General features: G+C 39.3%; 1 protein-coding gene across 3 annotated transcripts in view; it reads right to left on the bottom strand.

Annotated features, from left to right (window-relative positions):
• The window catches only part of plecb (plectin b), a 118,342-nt gene that overhangs the window by 82,730 nt on the left and 18,590 nt on the right, over positions 1 to 17,022 (bottom strand). Inside the window, exon 1 of one of the 3 annotated variants that reach the window (XM_040117265.1) lies at positions 14,862 to 14,922. The exons of 1 other annotated variant lie outside the window; for it this stretch is intronic. In XM_040117265.1, the coding sequence (XP_039973199.1) occupies positions 14,862 to 14,907 (46 nt within the window). In that variant the 5' untranslated portion in view covers positions 14,908 to 14,922. Of the gene's footprint in view, positions 1 to 3,030; positions 3,071 to 14,861; positions 14,923 to 17,022 lie in introns of those variants that run through there. One more of the 3 variants, XM_040117268.1, reaches the window with a different exon arrangement.

The raw sequence follows: 17,022 nt of genomic DNA, 5'->3' as shown, positions 1-17,022 counted from the left end.
AGTCAGCAGCACGGCAACATCACACTTAACAGAGCCCAGGAAGGGTATTTACTGCCCAGGCTGCTGAAACAGGGACATAAACTGGCAAATTACGGAGCCGTGAGTGAAGAGTAGACAGTAAATCTGTGCAGGACCACATGGGCATAGTCAGCATCCATTTTCTACTATGTTACACCCTTGAATTTAATTCCTCTTTGATGCAGAATTATGAGATCAGAGGTTACCAGTGAACCTTCTCTGCCAGTACACTGAAGCAAGAAGTGGTAGTGCATCACTTTTGAGTGGTTTACTCCGCGTGGTTTTAGCACCGTACTTACAAAAGGATGCTTGCAAGTCAGACAGTGAGTAAATATGTTGCTGATTTTTTGATTTTCTGTAATTGGAACCCTTATTTTTTTTCTGTTTTCTGTACCTACCCCAACAAACTGAAATTTCAAGAAACTTCACATAACGTTCAAGAAAGGAATTTTCTCAGTCATTCAACAGGAGACCACTGGCACAGATGTAATTCTCCCTACAGGCGAGGCACTGAAATCTCAACACCAATGGGCCTAACTCTCAGAAATGCAACCTGTCTAATGTCCCCCAATGAAAGCACATCACCATCTGTAGGTCTAACAAATGTTGTGACTGTGTGACTGCTTTGTCCAAATTTTAATTAGTAGGACTGCTGCAATGTATTTATAGCTTTTACAATGAGGCTGCAACTCTGCAACTTTGTGTGTGAAAATAACGAAAAAACTGTGTGAATCTGTGTGTTGTGTCTTCATTCCCCATAAAAGGTAACAAAACAGCGAGATGGGAAAAAGGGGGCTTCCGGTTTGCAGGGATCATGGTGGACAACGGGTGTCTGGAAATGTACATGTAAAAGCTTCTATCAAATGGTGATACAGTAGGTTGAGTTACAATTTCATATTTCAATCTGTGGCAGAATAATAAAACACTTGTTAAACAAAACAAAAAAAAAGAAAGAAATACAAACATAGATAACTAACATTTAATTCCTGTAACATGTCATCTCTTCTTGAAAAGAATAAAATAACTCCTGACAGCTCGAAGAAAATCCAATGTTTTGAGGATTTTAAGGATAATAAACCTATAGTCCTCTCTATTGTGTTACAAACAATCATTACCAGCTTTTAAGCATGTTGTCCTGTGTTCCCTGCAAGCACAGACAAGAAATAGGGCTACAAAATCTGGACGACAAGCTGATCCAGTCACAAACACAGAAGACAGAAAAGAACATTTTATTCAGGCACTATGGAGAAAAAGTATATTGGTTCATAATGCAAACTGAGGGTCTTCTCCATTACAGAAGACACTTTGGATTTGCTGCTCTTCCACTTTACAATTGTTTATTTCCATGCACATATTCCACTGCATAATCCTGAGCCATTCTATTCTACAGTATTTTAAACACACTTCATGTTTCAGCACAATTAAGCACGACTGAATTGGCAGCATCTGATGAGATGAAATTTTTAAATGATCATTGTTTTTGACTGATCTTACTATCCATGGTACTACCAAACATGGTGGTAGGATAAATATACAGTACATACTGATCATGATTTTTTCTGAATTGAATTATATTTAGGACTGCATCTCAACTCTCAACTCCACGTATTCTGACCAAGTTACATTTGCAACCATATTAATCCCCATCTGACAGCACAAACACCAGTTGATGCATGTTAAGCAACTATAGCCCAGCTGATGCAAGATTTTTGAGGCAAATACCGATAGTTGAGAGTTTTGATCAGTTTCCTCAGTCAACTCTACAAGCGTCTATCAAAGTTGAAATGGTCCTCCCAGATATTCTACAGCCCACACATAATGTGCATATGCAAATATTGTGTATAATTTTCTATAAGATTGATCAAGGTATAGTACTTTTTCTCGAAAATCAGTAAACAGATTCAGGTAAAATAAACAGTCTTGCGAGTCTGTTTCAGGCTAATCCAGTGATACAAATACCAAATAAAGGTACAGCACCAAACTGATGCAAAAATCCCTTAAATCCAATGTTGCCATTAATTGGTCCTGCTCACTCATTTGCAACGTTACCTGGAACGGTTCGGTGTAACCAATAACATTAACGGGATAGCTATCCTAAAATGGTATGGCTGAATCTGACAGCTGTCAAATTTAGTCTCCCTACAGGTAGGGCTGTGTAATATGACCAAAACCTCAAATCCTGATACTGGTCATTTCATATCCAGAAAACGATATGTATCACGATATACCACATTTTCTGTAAATTCAATTCATAAATAGTTTATATAAAATGACCACACGGATAGGCCTATTTCTTATCCTTTATTATGGATATATATTCTACAAATAAAAGGTACTTACTCATATTTGATTATTTATCTCCTTTTATTTAGAAGCTTTGTGCAAATTCTCACTTAAGCATGTAAAAAAATATAAAACATTGGATGTATAAAATATAAAAAGACGCAAAACACTTTTCAACTATAATTGTTAACTAAATAAATATAGCCCTAAAATGTGCATATGGTCTAAAATATCCCAACCAAACATATAATACTCTTAAACAGTAGAACTAGCTGCTTTTTTATGTCGGAGCTCCTCGCTTTGTCTTGGCTCGTCAGAGTCCTCCTGCTGTTCGGAATTACCGCAATCTGTGTCACATTCGCTCTCCTCCATGTTTGTTTGTGTGTCAGAGTGCAAGTTTCTTGCCTGCATCTGTGCCATGTGGAAGGACGTAAAGCGTCACTCAAATGACGAAAAATTATAAAGAGCCTGACTGGCGACACATTTTCTATTGTCACACGATATATACTGTCATATCGCACAGCCCTACCTACAGGCAAGCGCAGACTCAGACAGACACCTGTTATGTGTTTGCTGATGTGTTATAGTTCGACCCATGTCCAGTCCCACCCCCAGGAATTTCCTCTCCGTCTGCTCTCCACCTGTATCACTTTACCTCTCGGCTTGGCTGGTTCCTTTCTCTCTTTTCAGCTGCAGTACTGCTCAGTTATGCACAACAGCGTGGCTTACCTTTGCTTGAGTAGAAGGACTCCATGCTGAAGATTTTCAGTAATGTCCAAAGACCAAGTCCAAACTTTGGAACAGCAAGAGTCACTAGCTCCCTCTCTCCTCTTTGATCTCAGTGTGTCACGCCAGATCTTTGACTTTCTCTCGCTATCTATGTTCTTTCTCCGCTCTCTCTTTCAAACATGTCACGCTGTGTAGATCAACAGAATGGAAGTCCCCCCCCACCTCCTTCACAGGTCAGAGCCGCCCTTCATAATAATACCTCTGTTTGTGTGTGTGTGTGGGTTTTTGTGTGTGTGTGAGTATGTGTGTGTGTGTGTGTGTGTGTGTGTGTGTGTGTGTGTATAGCACTGAAGCATTTGAAAAACAGCTAAAGTTTCAGAGAGGCAACAAAGGCAAGCAAAGGCGTAAGGTTGAAATGCTACAAAGAACATGCGTGAAAGGATAAAATTAAATCTGGTACAAGCGCTTCGTGTTTCTGCTGGAATGACAGATGAAATTTTTCTTTCAATAACTACAGTCACAATAGAGTATTCATGAGGCTAAGAGTAAGGTTTTGATGCAGCTTTGAGTGGGGAAAAAAGACATTTTCACCATCTACTGTATCGTAAGAGCGTGTCAAGGAAATGAACCAAAAGTCTCTTGCCCTGCAGACATGCAGAGAACAAAAAAAACACAGAGACAGCAGTCTTTTCCGATGAAAGAGACAACAAGACCACAGAGTCACACAGAGGCAGGGGGCTGCAGCTTTTAAATGAAATGGACCAGTGCCACATACTGTAGTCTCAGTGATATGGCTTTGCCCCAACACATCTGAGGCTAAAGAGGGGTGAGCATGTATGTATTGTGTAATATACTGCAAAGAGAGGGTGTGTCTGTTATATATAATATATGTATGCAATCAGGCCATCTAACTGGGTTTACTAAAATACGTCCGGCAGATGGACGCATTAAAGCTACCAAGTCAAACATGCACAATGAACTATATCCTGCATATAGTGTAAATACCAGCTGCATTTAAAGTAAAGTCTCGTCAGGCAAGTGTTTAACTTAATGTGCTCTTTGCAAAGGGTTAATGATTGACACTTGTTCTTAAATTGCAGCATAGCACCACACACATTAACCCAACCTGGAGATATCAAGTGGACCCAGGGGAAGGAACTGCAAATGAAGCCTGAGGATAAAGCTTCAGTTAGAAAGGAGTACCACGGGTTTTGGTTAGAATAATTGCTTTTTTAAGGAAGATGTATCGCAGACTTTTTTGATATCTGGATACAGGGGAACTCTAGTCAAGCAGTAGCTATGTAAGCAGTAGTTCTACTTTAACAAGACATGAAAGTACAGTCCTAAGATGATGAAGCCTTTCTCTCCTCCCTAAGTCTTTTCTGAGTCTGATCAACCCACTAATCCTCCTCTGAAAAAACTCATCATTACAACACAGCCACAGCATTAAAAGAAAAAGCCATCATCTCTAATGCACTTTCTTTAACAGCCAGTCATGTGTATTTAGTATTAGAGATTTCCTTTTTATTATCTTATATGTATCTGTACCCTGTATCTAAAAAGATATCACTAGAGATTCATTATACTTTATTGAAGTTAAAGACAACCATGTAAGATTTCATCAATTTCATTATCAATTCAACTGATACTTATCCCTCATAAGGATGTTTTGCATAGGTATATATTATAATCTCTGATCATCCTCAGATCTGGAACCTTTAGCCTCTAACAATCAAACTTTACACTAAAAAGACTAGTATAAAACCTAGTATATGGCTGGACCGCCCTCTATCTGTTTGCTTCTCTCCTACTGTCTGCACTCATAAACACAGTAATTTAAAACAGCCGAATTTCCGAATAAAGCTGTTCTCATTTACATGTTTTTCTGTTTCTGTGGTCCAACAACGGAACAAGTATGAAATAGTGACTGTAACACAGCCCATTAAGAACAGATGTTAATCAGCAGTCACTTCCAAGCCATTTCCAAGCTGCTGCTCTGCGCTGCTTAAATCCTCTAGACCTCTACTACGGAAAGTAGCTAAGGTTTGTCCCAAAAATTGCTAGATTAGTTGCTTTTGTGAAGAAAAGCTGCTAAAAGGGTGTGAAAAGTGGTAAATCTACCGATAAAGGCATTAAGTTGGCCACACTGTCTGTAAATGCCGCCCTGACGATGCAATAGAAACTGTTTGCACCGAATCCTTTTGAAAGAGCAATAGCCAATGGGGAAACTCCAACAGCACTCATGTGGCATTCAGCTGACCAATTGTGTATCTTCATCACCCTCTCACTCAGTCAGCAGCATTCACATTTATAGGGCTGGCCTCGCTCTTTGGATAAGTCACATTTGGTTCCAGTCTGAATGTTTTTTCGGATATTAAGAAACTCATAGAAATTTTGGTTTTTCCACTCTAGAAATATTTCTGAGATCGGATACCATATATTTTATCATTTGATAAACTATGAAACTACACGGTGACACTCAGAGTACATTTCAATATACTGTATGTATCAAATACCATATAGTGCAATAGTTAAAGGGCTCTCACGTCCATTAACGATGGACGTCCCCAGAGCCAGGCTTAAAATGAAGGGGTCTTTACTCCTAGATTTTCCTATTTTTTTTATCTCTTCCTAACAGACCCGCTAATCATTTATATTTCCACACTTTTTTAAACCGGTGTATTTGCTATTTCGTCTTCATTTAATCCTGGTTAAATTTTATTTTCTTGTGCCTGTTAGTACCCTGTCGGTTTGATGTTTTTGTGCTACATTTTTTTTTTTTCATTTCATTGGACTATTCAATGTACAGTTTCAACCTGTGAATTGTATCTCTCGTTACACAATATCTGTGATGCTGGTTGCAGATGCAGACAACTAACAAATTCTGTTGAGACCTGTCCTGATTTATTACTAATACTAAATTATTTTCAGGTCCTTGCACTGCATCTCAAGGATTACTTTGATTTAAATCTAGAAAATTACAAAATTTATATTAATAATATAATTTTTAAAACAGCTTCCCAGTGAACTGCTGACTGTAAACAAGTTTTCATTCATATCAAATGACAGAAATCTGCTTCCTTCAATCATTACAAAATTTTTTCTAGAAAGTAAGATACCTAATTTCATCCAAAGAAAATTGGCTAGTAATGAACACTGATAAAAATGCAATTAACAATATCATCATGAAATCACAGCAATATTCAAGTGTAGCATAGTTTTAATATAAATTTTGATGCTAATACTATATATTTAAAGCTACACAAATAGTTATTTTTATATTAACAATGGATCATATGATTTTACTATAAAAGGGGTCGCTCATAGTGACAAACCCATGGAGAATCATCATCAACTCTGCAGTTCTTGTAAGCTTTACAGAGCACTGTAGCGTCTTTCAGCTCATTGTTTTGGTTTTATGGCCCACAACTGTATTGTTTTAGATCACTCACATCATTTGCTTCAGACAGATACAATAAGCGACTAGCTCCGGAAAGTTGTGGAGCATTGAGCAGCTAAAGAACCGGATATTTCTCAGGAGCTGGTGTAGACCAAACAGAAAAGGGTAAAAAAAAAAGCCATTAGTGTGCAGAAACACGACTCCGAATCAATGGTATGCATACTTATTGTCTGCTGGATGTGTAAAAAAACAAACTGTTTGCTATGATGTTCACTATATGAACTGTATATGGTGATAATATGTCAATGTAAGCCTGTAGTGCTGCCCCCAAGTGGCCAACAGCTTAGTTAATACAGGTTGAAGACTTTATTTTCTGATGCCAATTAATTCACACAGCATTGGGCCTCCTTAGCTAACAGTTCGATTCTGTGTTTGAAATCGTAATTCATACAAACAATTATCCACACCACCCACCTAACTCTGTGACCCTGATAAAATCACCCACTCAGGACCCAAAGCTACAAGCTCACACACAGAGACTGATTTTCACCTTTGGACAGTATGAGGAAGTGAACACTCCAGCCATTGTGTTCCTTTTCCTTGGCTTCTGCCTGGTCATGTTTGCCATGAGGGAGACACTAAGTTATATCACAGCTGTTGAGCTGTGGACCCGCCATACTATAATGTGAGGTCTTCCCCGGGCCTCACCGCCGCCAAAAATAGTTCAACAACAGAGGGGGGAAACTACCCGTGATGCATTTCCGCTCAGGGATACAAAAATAACTATGTCACAGGAATGTCCTGAATAGTGTATAAATTGCTTAAGGCATTATGGAGCGGGGTGTGGAACCAGATGTGTAAAGAGCCTGTGACAAAGAGCACTGACTTGCCAGGTTACAAAAGTGAGAATAACAATGTGTCCATTTTGCATACTTGCAAAAAAAAACTTCCAAAATGTACAATATACTGTTACAGTAGGTAGGAGAGATTCTGGATTCAGTGCTGATGAACAGCACAGCTGTTACATGCTAGAGAAATTCTGACAAAGAATAAACAGACGAGGAATTTGCTATAATTCCCATTTGGTTAAATACAAGGAAAAATATGAAGAAAGAATAAAAAAACTATTCCACAAGTCAACATTAACAAGAGTCATACAATCCATTTTCCTGTCTCATCCTCTAAAATAGCCCACACAGGACAGACCACACAGAAGCCTGATGAGCTTCACATTTTGTTGATAATCAGTCTATCCTCCCACGCCAAGAACAGTTTTCTCTCTCCCACTCGAACGATACAAACATCTAAGGTCAGGCTGCTTCCCTTACAATCAGGAGGAAGTGATAGCAACTCAGTCCATCTTAATGTTTGGTGGGGCTGGAGGTGTTGGTAGATTTCAATAAATGTTGATGAATCAGATGGTATTGTAATTCACTAACAGTGAATCACTTCTAATGTGACACTGTGCACCGAGAACATTTCCCACAAGTTACAATATTAGGAGTTTCATTTTAGGCACACAGGGCAAACACATAAATAAGGGGGAAAAAAACTCCACTTTATTGTCAGTGATTATGAGCATGTTTTGATTAGTTTGGGTTTGTTCAAATGACAATGTTGATGTAATGTTGTTCAAGTTGATGTAATATTGCTGATTACATTCACTCTTCATCAGTTCAGTGAAGAGATCATCATTTCTGTTTCTTCTGAAGAGATGCTCTCCAAACAGCCCTGTCTATTGGGCATTTACTTGTTCAGAGAAAGTATTGAACAACTTTAGGGAGCAGCCGATGGTCCTTGTGTGCGCGTCAGACCAGCAACACTATTAAAACTAGAATGGCACTCAGTAGAGCACACACCTCCACCAAGGCAAAACAATCTTACACATGTCTGTCTAGCTGTTAGAAAATAAAATAATAGAAAAATAAAAGCAAAAATTAAGTAGTCTGATAACATAAATTATTTATTTGTCATAAAACACAGTAAGTACAACTATGTGTGTTATGTTATACCAAGATCCATAAATTATTTCCTGAGAAAGAGACAAAAATGTCAAAAAATCTCGCAATGTTAAGCAAAGTGATAAAAGAAATTTCCTGGATTCGCCCCTTTAACCGGACCTGCGCCAAAATTTAATGCGTTCTTCTCTGGCCTATGTCCCCTCCCTCCGCCAAGTTTGGTGCAAATTGGTTCAGTACGTGGTTAGAAATAAGTGGAATTTTCCTTTAAGATGCTGAGTAATGCCAGCAGTTCAACAGATTCATTGTTATTCCTGGTAAATGAAAAAAATACATGATTCTATAACAGTGTACATGCCAGCTGTCTTAACTTATCGACAAGGACTCATCTCTGTGTTCATTATCTTAGGAAGTTTGTTATCAACTAAGAAAAAAGCAACTTGGCATTCCTAGATTGCCAATCAGTGAGTGGTCAGAAATGTGGCTTATCAGACGTAATCATTCGTTAGTGCTTCCCTTTTGATAAAGAAATCCAAATAAATAAACCCAAAATTGGCAAGACACTGCTTCCGCGGATTGGTCGGTGAGAGGCTTCATGTCTGAATTAACATCTAGTTTAAGAGGCCACTGTTTAGTCATCAGTCTCTGCTACCAGCTAATCGTGGGACAATTAAACACTGTTTTGATTTTCCCATGCACGGATCTATTTTGGAGAAAAGAACAAACCCGAACTGTATAATGACTTATCCACACACTTGAAGTACAAGGGCCCGGCTGCTGATCATTCCTTCAAGTTCAGAGTCCAAAAGCAGTAGCTCTTTGCCAAACTGGAAAAATTCTTATCTTATTCTCGTAACCCGAGGCTCTTCCCAATCCTCTGACATGCCACTTTTGTCCAACATTTTGTTGCATTTTTTTGGCCCTTTTGGCAGCTGGCTATCTCTGATCAAAGAGTAAATGTTTGTAGGCAGAGTCACACTTTACTTTAGAATTGCAGCAAAGTTGGATTACATTCATTTTATCCAGCCTACCATAATACTGAATGAGTAAGCATATCCATTTAAATACAAATGAGTGTTATGAGGTTAAGTCAAACATTTTATGTCATATCAGCAGTCTAAAATAAGGCAACAGCAAATCCTGCATTTTTTTACTTCTCGTAAAAAGTGCTCTCTGTTTCTTCAGTTGTATCAGCAAGATCCAAGACAGGAGACATGGATCCAATACAGCTGCACTTACAAGAAAAAAATAGAGTAAGCCAAACAGTAGAAATCTCCAACAGTATCTAGAAATTCACAGATTTCTACAGAGTAGTGGCTCTAAAAAATAAAGGAGAAAGGAAATGCAAAGTAATAAAAAGGTGCTAAAGATGTGAGGGAAAGTCATGTATTTAGCTTTAAGATGCTTCTTGTAGCCTAGAAATTCACAACACCATCAATTAATTATTACTGCACTAATTTAGAGAGATTATTACTGTAAATGTACAAAAACATCGGGGAGCCGATTAGCTACATCAACAGTTCTCTACCCTGCAGCTTTGTGTTGCTGGTTCAGTTTTGGTGGATTGCTGTGCAGCACAAAACAGGGAGAGGGTGCTGGTCTGCCAACATATGTAAAGCTAAGTGATAGCAAATGATATGGACCAGTGTTGATTAAGTTAGAAAACAAAGCCATGTTTATAATATCTGATTAGCATGAGCTGCCTCATTCATGCGTCAGCAGCTGCTTGGCTACCAGCCGACAAGTAATGCCCAGTCATATTCGTACTGGTGAAAAGTGTGGCCATTTATATGAGTTCTTTCAGCAGAATTCTTGTTGCTGCTCGGTTTCTCAAGCTCCCTCAAACAGCAGTCGTCTTCCGCCCAAACTAACTGCACAACTATTTGCGATAAATGGTCAATTCCGTAAGACAAATGTCTCTGAAATTGTAGTCGTGTCAGAGGGTGAAAGTGAAAAATGAGGGAATATCTCTTAAAAGATGTGGTCTAAATTCTGAAAAGCTAGCAATACCTTCACATTTACTGAAGCTATTGATCAATTATTTAGCTGTTGGACCGAAAATAAAATAATCCTGATAATTTATTATCGTCTCTTCACTTATCATTGTTACCATTATTCATGTAAACTTTGTATCAATTATTATGTCTCACATTTTATAGAATAAACTACATATATTATTTCCCAGCCTGAGAGTCGAGCTTTAACTCCTCATCGCTCTAAGTATGATTTAAGTGTAAAATCATCTTTCAGTTGAACTGCTTGCAGCTCTTGTCAGGAGGGGTCACGAATTGACACTGTTTCACAAGAGGTTGCTAAAAGGATGGGAACCAACTGACTAAACGCTCATAAATCTTGACAGGTTATGTGATGCTAAAAACAGTTTTTAGTTACGGTCCAAGCCTACCCCAATCCTCCTTCAGACCCCAATCTGAAGGGGTTATACTGTCTCATGATCCAACAATGAGGACACTAGTGGTGACTACATGGAAAATAGCCATGATTTTCAACTTCGACATTACAAACTGCACCGACAAAATGCACACAAACACAAATACACAGGCCGGTGTGTTCACTGCAGACATAGACATAAATGACTATGCATTCATCATTATCCCCTGCTGTGACGCCTCCTCATGTCTGGCAGCAAACACAGGCCTCAAACTGTCCTGAATGCAAACAGTGTTCTCTGTAATCAGCAAACTGGCGATAATGTGACCGGCCAGTTTGTTACTGGCACTGCTCATCATTCACATGAATGCACCGTGACGGCACTGCAGAGAGACACTTCAAAGAGTGTTCACGCAGACCTGTGAACGCTGACAAGACAGTATGTGATTATGGGAAAATAATATCCCAGAAGACCACTAATAACACCTTGTGCACTGTGTTCCCTACCAAATTTCATACATCTTTTCTTTTGTGCTTTAAAGTGGAGATGTAAAACCCAAAGACAGCAACGTCAGGATGGTGTGACACATCCAGAAGAACAAAGACAGCCATATCTCAAAGGTTGGAGGTAAACAACCACAAGAAGGCTGGAAAACATCCCAGTGCAACTGTGTCTGACACTAATTTATGACACAATAACCTGGAAGCCCCATTGCCCTGCTTCTCAACCTTGGACTACCTACCCTCTGTTTGCCATCACTCCAGACATGACAACTGGACTACAGCATGTCACCTTTGCCACGGATTCTTCTAGTCAGGAAACAGTGGTACAGTAAGTATGACAGAGGGAAACTGAATGTACGTAAGAGTGCTCCTAAAGTCAGAAATGGGGATACACGCAGGTCACTGGCTGAAATTCTCTTGCTGTGGAAAAGAAACAGTGGAAATAAAGGCAGGAAGACAGGCAAGGGCCTGTGTGAGTGGTAACTCCCCAAATACTTACAAACAGGTCAGGGAATTCCCTGTTACTCTGATTAGGAAGGTGTGTGTATACAGTCAGTAGTATGCTGAATGAGTGTGCAGTGTACAGGACTTACAGTGGGGACTCAAGGAACATGCCGTGCCTGGACAGGAAAAGACAGTACTGCTTTTAACAATGGATAAAGGAAGAGGAGCGACCCTTTGAAATCCATCACAGTGTTCATTATATTCATGAAACTCATTTTAGGCCCAAATCACCAGTGTAAAGCAAATATTACATCCCTCAGCACATGTCACGAGCTTACACTAAAGTGTTTTAGCAGGCTCACAAATGTTTAAATAGCAGTCTGATTTCATTTCCATTTTTTTCCAAGCATGCTGCAATGAAATCCGAAGATATTTACAAACCTAGCCACATTTCCTGAATAATAAACGTTATTTCCTTCAGAAAACAGAGGAGAGGAGGTTGCATGCACACGAGGAACTCGTGTACATGCAAGCAGAGACGCGACAGATGCCATGTGTGAACTGACACAGTGCCACCTACATATTCTCTAACTTTAAAAAAACAAGATGGAAAGTCATTGCAGTTCTGGCCACATTATTACAGTTAGGTGTAGTCCTTAAACACACCGCTCAGGGATAGCCTATCATCAACCCAGAGGTTACATAACATGCGTTATGGAATTCAATTCATCACCTATGCTTGCAAGATTAGACCCTTTCATCAAGTCCACACCTTTGACAGAACAGACAGGATGGAAATGAATACAGAGAAGCTGCAATTTTTTTCTTCACCTCTACATAAGCTGGCTGTTAACCTATATTCGCCATAGACTGGGTGCAGTGTGACAGCAGGATGCTTTAGGTCTCATCCTAATGCATACAGTAGCTGTCTGTGGGTTATCTGTTGCAAGGTAAAACAGGGGGAGGCCTCTGGGTTGTTACATGGCTGCAGATCTCCCCTCAGGAAGTGCAACTGAGACTGAATCCCTGAGAGATCAATTCCGGGTTGAGATGAAGAGACACAGAGGCACACACTGTAAATCCGACAGCTTCCTGACACTTTACTTGAACACACCTGTATTCTGTGCAAAAATAATGCACACATACTGTGCATACACCAAATTGCACCACTACCAAAAAATGTAGCACTACGTTCCTAGTATCATGACACTTAAGTTTAAAAGATCGGATGAATGAGCAACAAACACCGACGTACTCACTGCATAAGGCGCTCGAAGTCCTTGTCTAACTTTTGCACCGTGGTGAGATCAGATAGTTTCCTATTAGTGTAACTGTGTGAAGACTCACACACACCATCTACCGAAAAACCAAAGTGTCAGACAGTGACACAGCTGTAATTACATAGAGGTTTATTCGGGGACACTGATGAACCTGAGACCCAAGAAGTTTGCTTAATGCAGTCATCTCAGATGTTTTGATCATAAATACCGTCTGGCCTCTCCCAGTAATTAATTAATCCTGTCATTCAAAATCATGCATGAGCACACTTCCTAGGAAAAACAAGTGGGTGGTTGATGGCTTGGGTCTGTGTGTTAAGTCAGCATGGCGTTCATTAATCAGGAGAATCAATATGACCACCTCGGCCCTGCACCATCATTCTAGCCTGACAGCCACCACCACCACCACCACCCTACCCCACCCTTTATGGCTGGGGAGTGGCATCATGACACCATCAGATCACATTTCATCTTGCTTTGGACCTTCTTTGGGACTTAATTTGGGAGTCTTGTTGATTATTTTCATTGTCGATTAATGTGCAGCATATTTTCTCACTTAATCAATCAATCGTTCTGTTTATAAAGCAGAAGTAAACAAAAAAAAAAAAAAAAACTTCATCAAATGTCTTATTTTGTTAGACCAACAGTCTTCAGCCCAATTACTAACCCATTTACTATAACGTAACCAATTTAATATTTGAGAACCTAAAAATATCAAATTTCAAATAATGAACGGATTTAATTAATACTTAATTGAATACAACCAAAAGTTTCTATAATATTTTGTCTATCAATTTATCAATTAATCAACTACCCGTTTCACCTTTAAAGGCTTGTATTAGATTTAATACATTTTGGATTTAGGTTATAATCCATGGTCTTTGCTGAAATGTTCCATCTTGTATTTCTTCTCAATTTTTCAAAGTTTTGTGTCATTTGTCTTTTGCCACCCATGTCTCCTTTTGCACACATCACCGAAGGAGGGTTGATCTCTGTTCGAACTGCCTCTCATGATGAGAGATCCTTAGATGCTAAGGGGTTTTAATATAAGGTTGTTTTTTTTTATCTTCATGGAGAGCTTGGGCTGGGTTGGAGATAGTTGCTGTAAAGCCCTTTGATACATTATACAGGCACAAATAAACACGACTTGACTTACTTACTGTTTTCTCTGCTGTTTGCCTGCCTGTGTAATCCTGGTATTTATGCACATACAGTATGTCTGCCTGCTTGTTTAAAGAACGCTAGGAAACATATCTATCAACACATACCAGTTACACACTATTAGACTTTACTAACACTGTGTTTATCGTCAACTCTGTATTACCTCTTTGGTCATTGTCTTCCTCATCATCATTAGTATCAGTGAGATACAGCAGAAGACGTTGTTCAACTTTGCATGGTAGTTTTGCATGGCAAATGTGCAGTCCGAGTGTACATCACTCAAGTAGCGTGCTTTTTAGTCCTAGTCAGTATTTGTCTGTTTCCACAAACTAGGATACGGTGACACGCTTTTCTTTGTCAGTAGCACAAAGGTAGCAAACCAAATCCATCACACAAATCAAACAAAGGCAAGATGAGCTACCTCTCTCCTAAAATTGAAGTTTCATCTCAAAATATAATCCAGTATCTGAGTTCAAAGTGTCTGAGCTGGGGGATATTGTGGGCTTCCCCTGCTTCTCGAACAATACCAGAGTCAGACACCCCTCCCTGTCTGCCTTCCTTTCGGGACACAATAACACAATAAAATGCCCCCCTCATTCTTTACTGTTCGGCCTGTTAACTTCATGTCAATCTCACGTAACACACAGTCAGATACACAACTTTCTGATTCTGTGAATTAAAAACAGAATAGAGAAATACCTTTCAGTGAAGTTATCTCATTTTGGATAGACCTGGAGTTGTCCATTGTGACTTTTTGGCCTCCTTGTGAAGAATGATGATACTGAATGCTGTAAATACTGATGAAGAATCAAAAACTTCCTTCCTGTTTGGCACAACTGATGACAGAACTGATGCTTTCTCTGTGTAGATTCCTGTGTCATACGTTTTAGCAAATCAGTCAAAGTCTTTTCTGTCTTTCTTTGGTCACTTTCCTCCTTTCTCTGCCACTGCAGGTCTACTGCCCGGGACCCTGCTCTGTTTTGGTTCCTGTGATACACCATGTGCAGAAACACACACTCATTTACAGTCTGTCACACACCTACATACACATACATACACAAACATTTTGTGTGTGCAGGAATCTACACAGTGCAAAGCTCCTCCCTTGTCCCCTCCTCCTGAAACTGGCTTTTCAGTCTGTCACTGCACCATAAACTCAGCCAATCGCTGAGTAAAATAGCTACCTGCTTTGCCACAAAGCAGCCAATCAGGATGCAGAGTGGATTAGCTATCAAGCACTCTTACCCTATGAGGAGGACATTAAGACGGAGTTTGTAGAGGATAAAGATAAATAGAAAGCAGAAAGTAGAAGCTAGTTCCGTGATTTGTTGACCAAAAAACAGAGAGAAAAAAGACTATGTAGTGTTTGCGTTTGTGTCCTTGTTTGTGTTAGTGTGTGTGTGTGTGTGTGTGTGTGTGTGTGTGTGTGTGTGTGTGTGTGTGTGTGTGTGTGTGTGTGTGTGTGTGTGTGTGTGTGTGTGTGTGTGTGTGTGTGTGTGTGTGTGCATGTGCGGTTGTGTAAAAACAGAATCCCAGCACCACACCCGGATCCCTGCTGTAATTTCCAGGATGAGCCTGCTGCTTACACAGACCGACCACAAACACAGGGGGAGATATAGCAACTCTCTCTCCATTTCCGAACCAAACTAGCCTAAGGCTAATTACACATCCATCTGTTGTGAACATGTTATCAAATGATGAAACAATGTTTTTTTGTTTTTTTTAGTAGCAGTACTTGATAAAACAACACGTTTCAGCTATAGTACAAAAGATATTGCATGAAAAGGATGTTGCAAATTACAATCAGTCATGTGTAACACCATGCTAAGATTAATAGACTGGTACACAGAAAGGTAAGAACACTGTATTGAAAAGTTCACTTATTGCAGAATGATGCAAATGGAGTATTATTGTATTAATGTAAATATGTAAACATGCAAGCTGTTACAAATCACTGTTGAAAAAAATCAATCTGTTTAATGATTTAACATCACTATGGTTAAGGTTTGGTTAGATTCAGGCACAACAATTACTTGGTTAAATTTATGGAAAGATTGTGGATTGGGTTGAAATCAGTACTTAGTTAAACCTGCGATAACTGGTTGATTTTTTTTTTTTTTTGGCCACTTTGGGGCAAAAGAAACAGGTTGTAAACACAGCCTTGACATATTATCACCGAATACAGTTGCTATGGCAAATGTGTTAGTGAGCAATTGCTTATTTACGCGGCCGCCTCATGAATGTAAGTCTAATGTTCACTGCCCTTCTAGCCCTGTTTTGAGCTCCACCTTCTCAAAGAGAAACATCTGTCTCTTTAGCTGCTTAACACCCCACTATGTTCACCAGCTAGTTGCTTACTTCGTCTCTCAGTCGTTTGGAGCTGGGCAGGTAGTATATCATCGGTTTTTGCTGAAAATAGCTCGGGCTAGAAAATGAATGATGAAAGCAATGTTGATAAAAGCAAAGAAGCAGACCCGAAATACAAAACAATGATCCAATATAGACTGAAAAGCTCAGTACAGCTGAGGGGAACTGCCGAGTCGGGTGGTTTTATCTATACAAGCGACCCCTTTCTAATCTGTCATTTGATCCATTATTTATATAACAATATTGATTAGTGCCTCTTTTAGAACATTTTGTGACCTCGTAACAGAAGTGAGGAAGAAGAACTGAGGAAAGACTTGGGATCGTTTACCAAAGTGCATACCCACTTTAGCAAGAGACTTGAAGTCGGTTTTCTATTAACCACTGCAGCCACTGGAATTGGAGTAAAAAAAAATGAAATAGGAAAAAACAAATCTTTGTCACTGAATGACTTCCTTTATTCTGTCTGTGTGACTGACTTCTATTGTAAGCATTC

This window comes from Xiphias gladius, chromosome 22, assembly GCF_016859285.1.
Source record: "Xiphias gladius isolate SHS-SW01 ecotype Sanya breed wild chromosome 22, ASM1685928v1, whole genome shotgun sequence".
NCBI classification, from domain to species: domain Eukaryota; kingdom Metazoa; phylum Chordata; class Actinopteri; order Istiophoriformes; family Xiphiidae; genus Xiphias; species Xiphias gladius.
The sequence above is the reverse complement of the archived record's forward strand: the minus strand, read 5'-3'. Positions and strand labels throughout refer to the sequence as shown.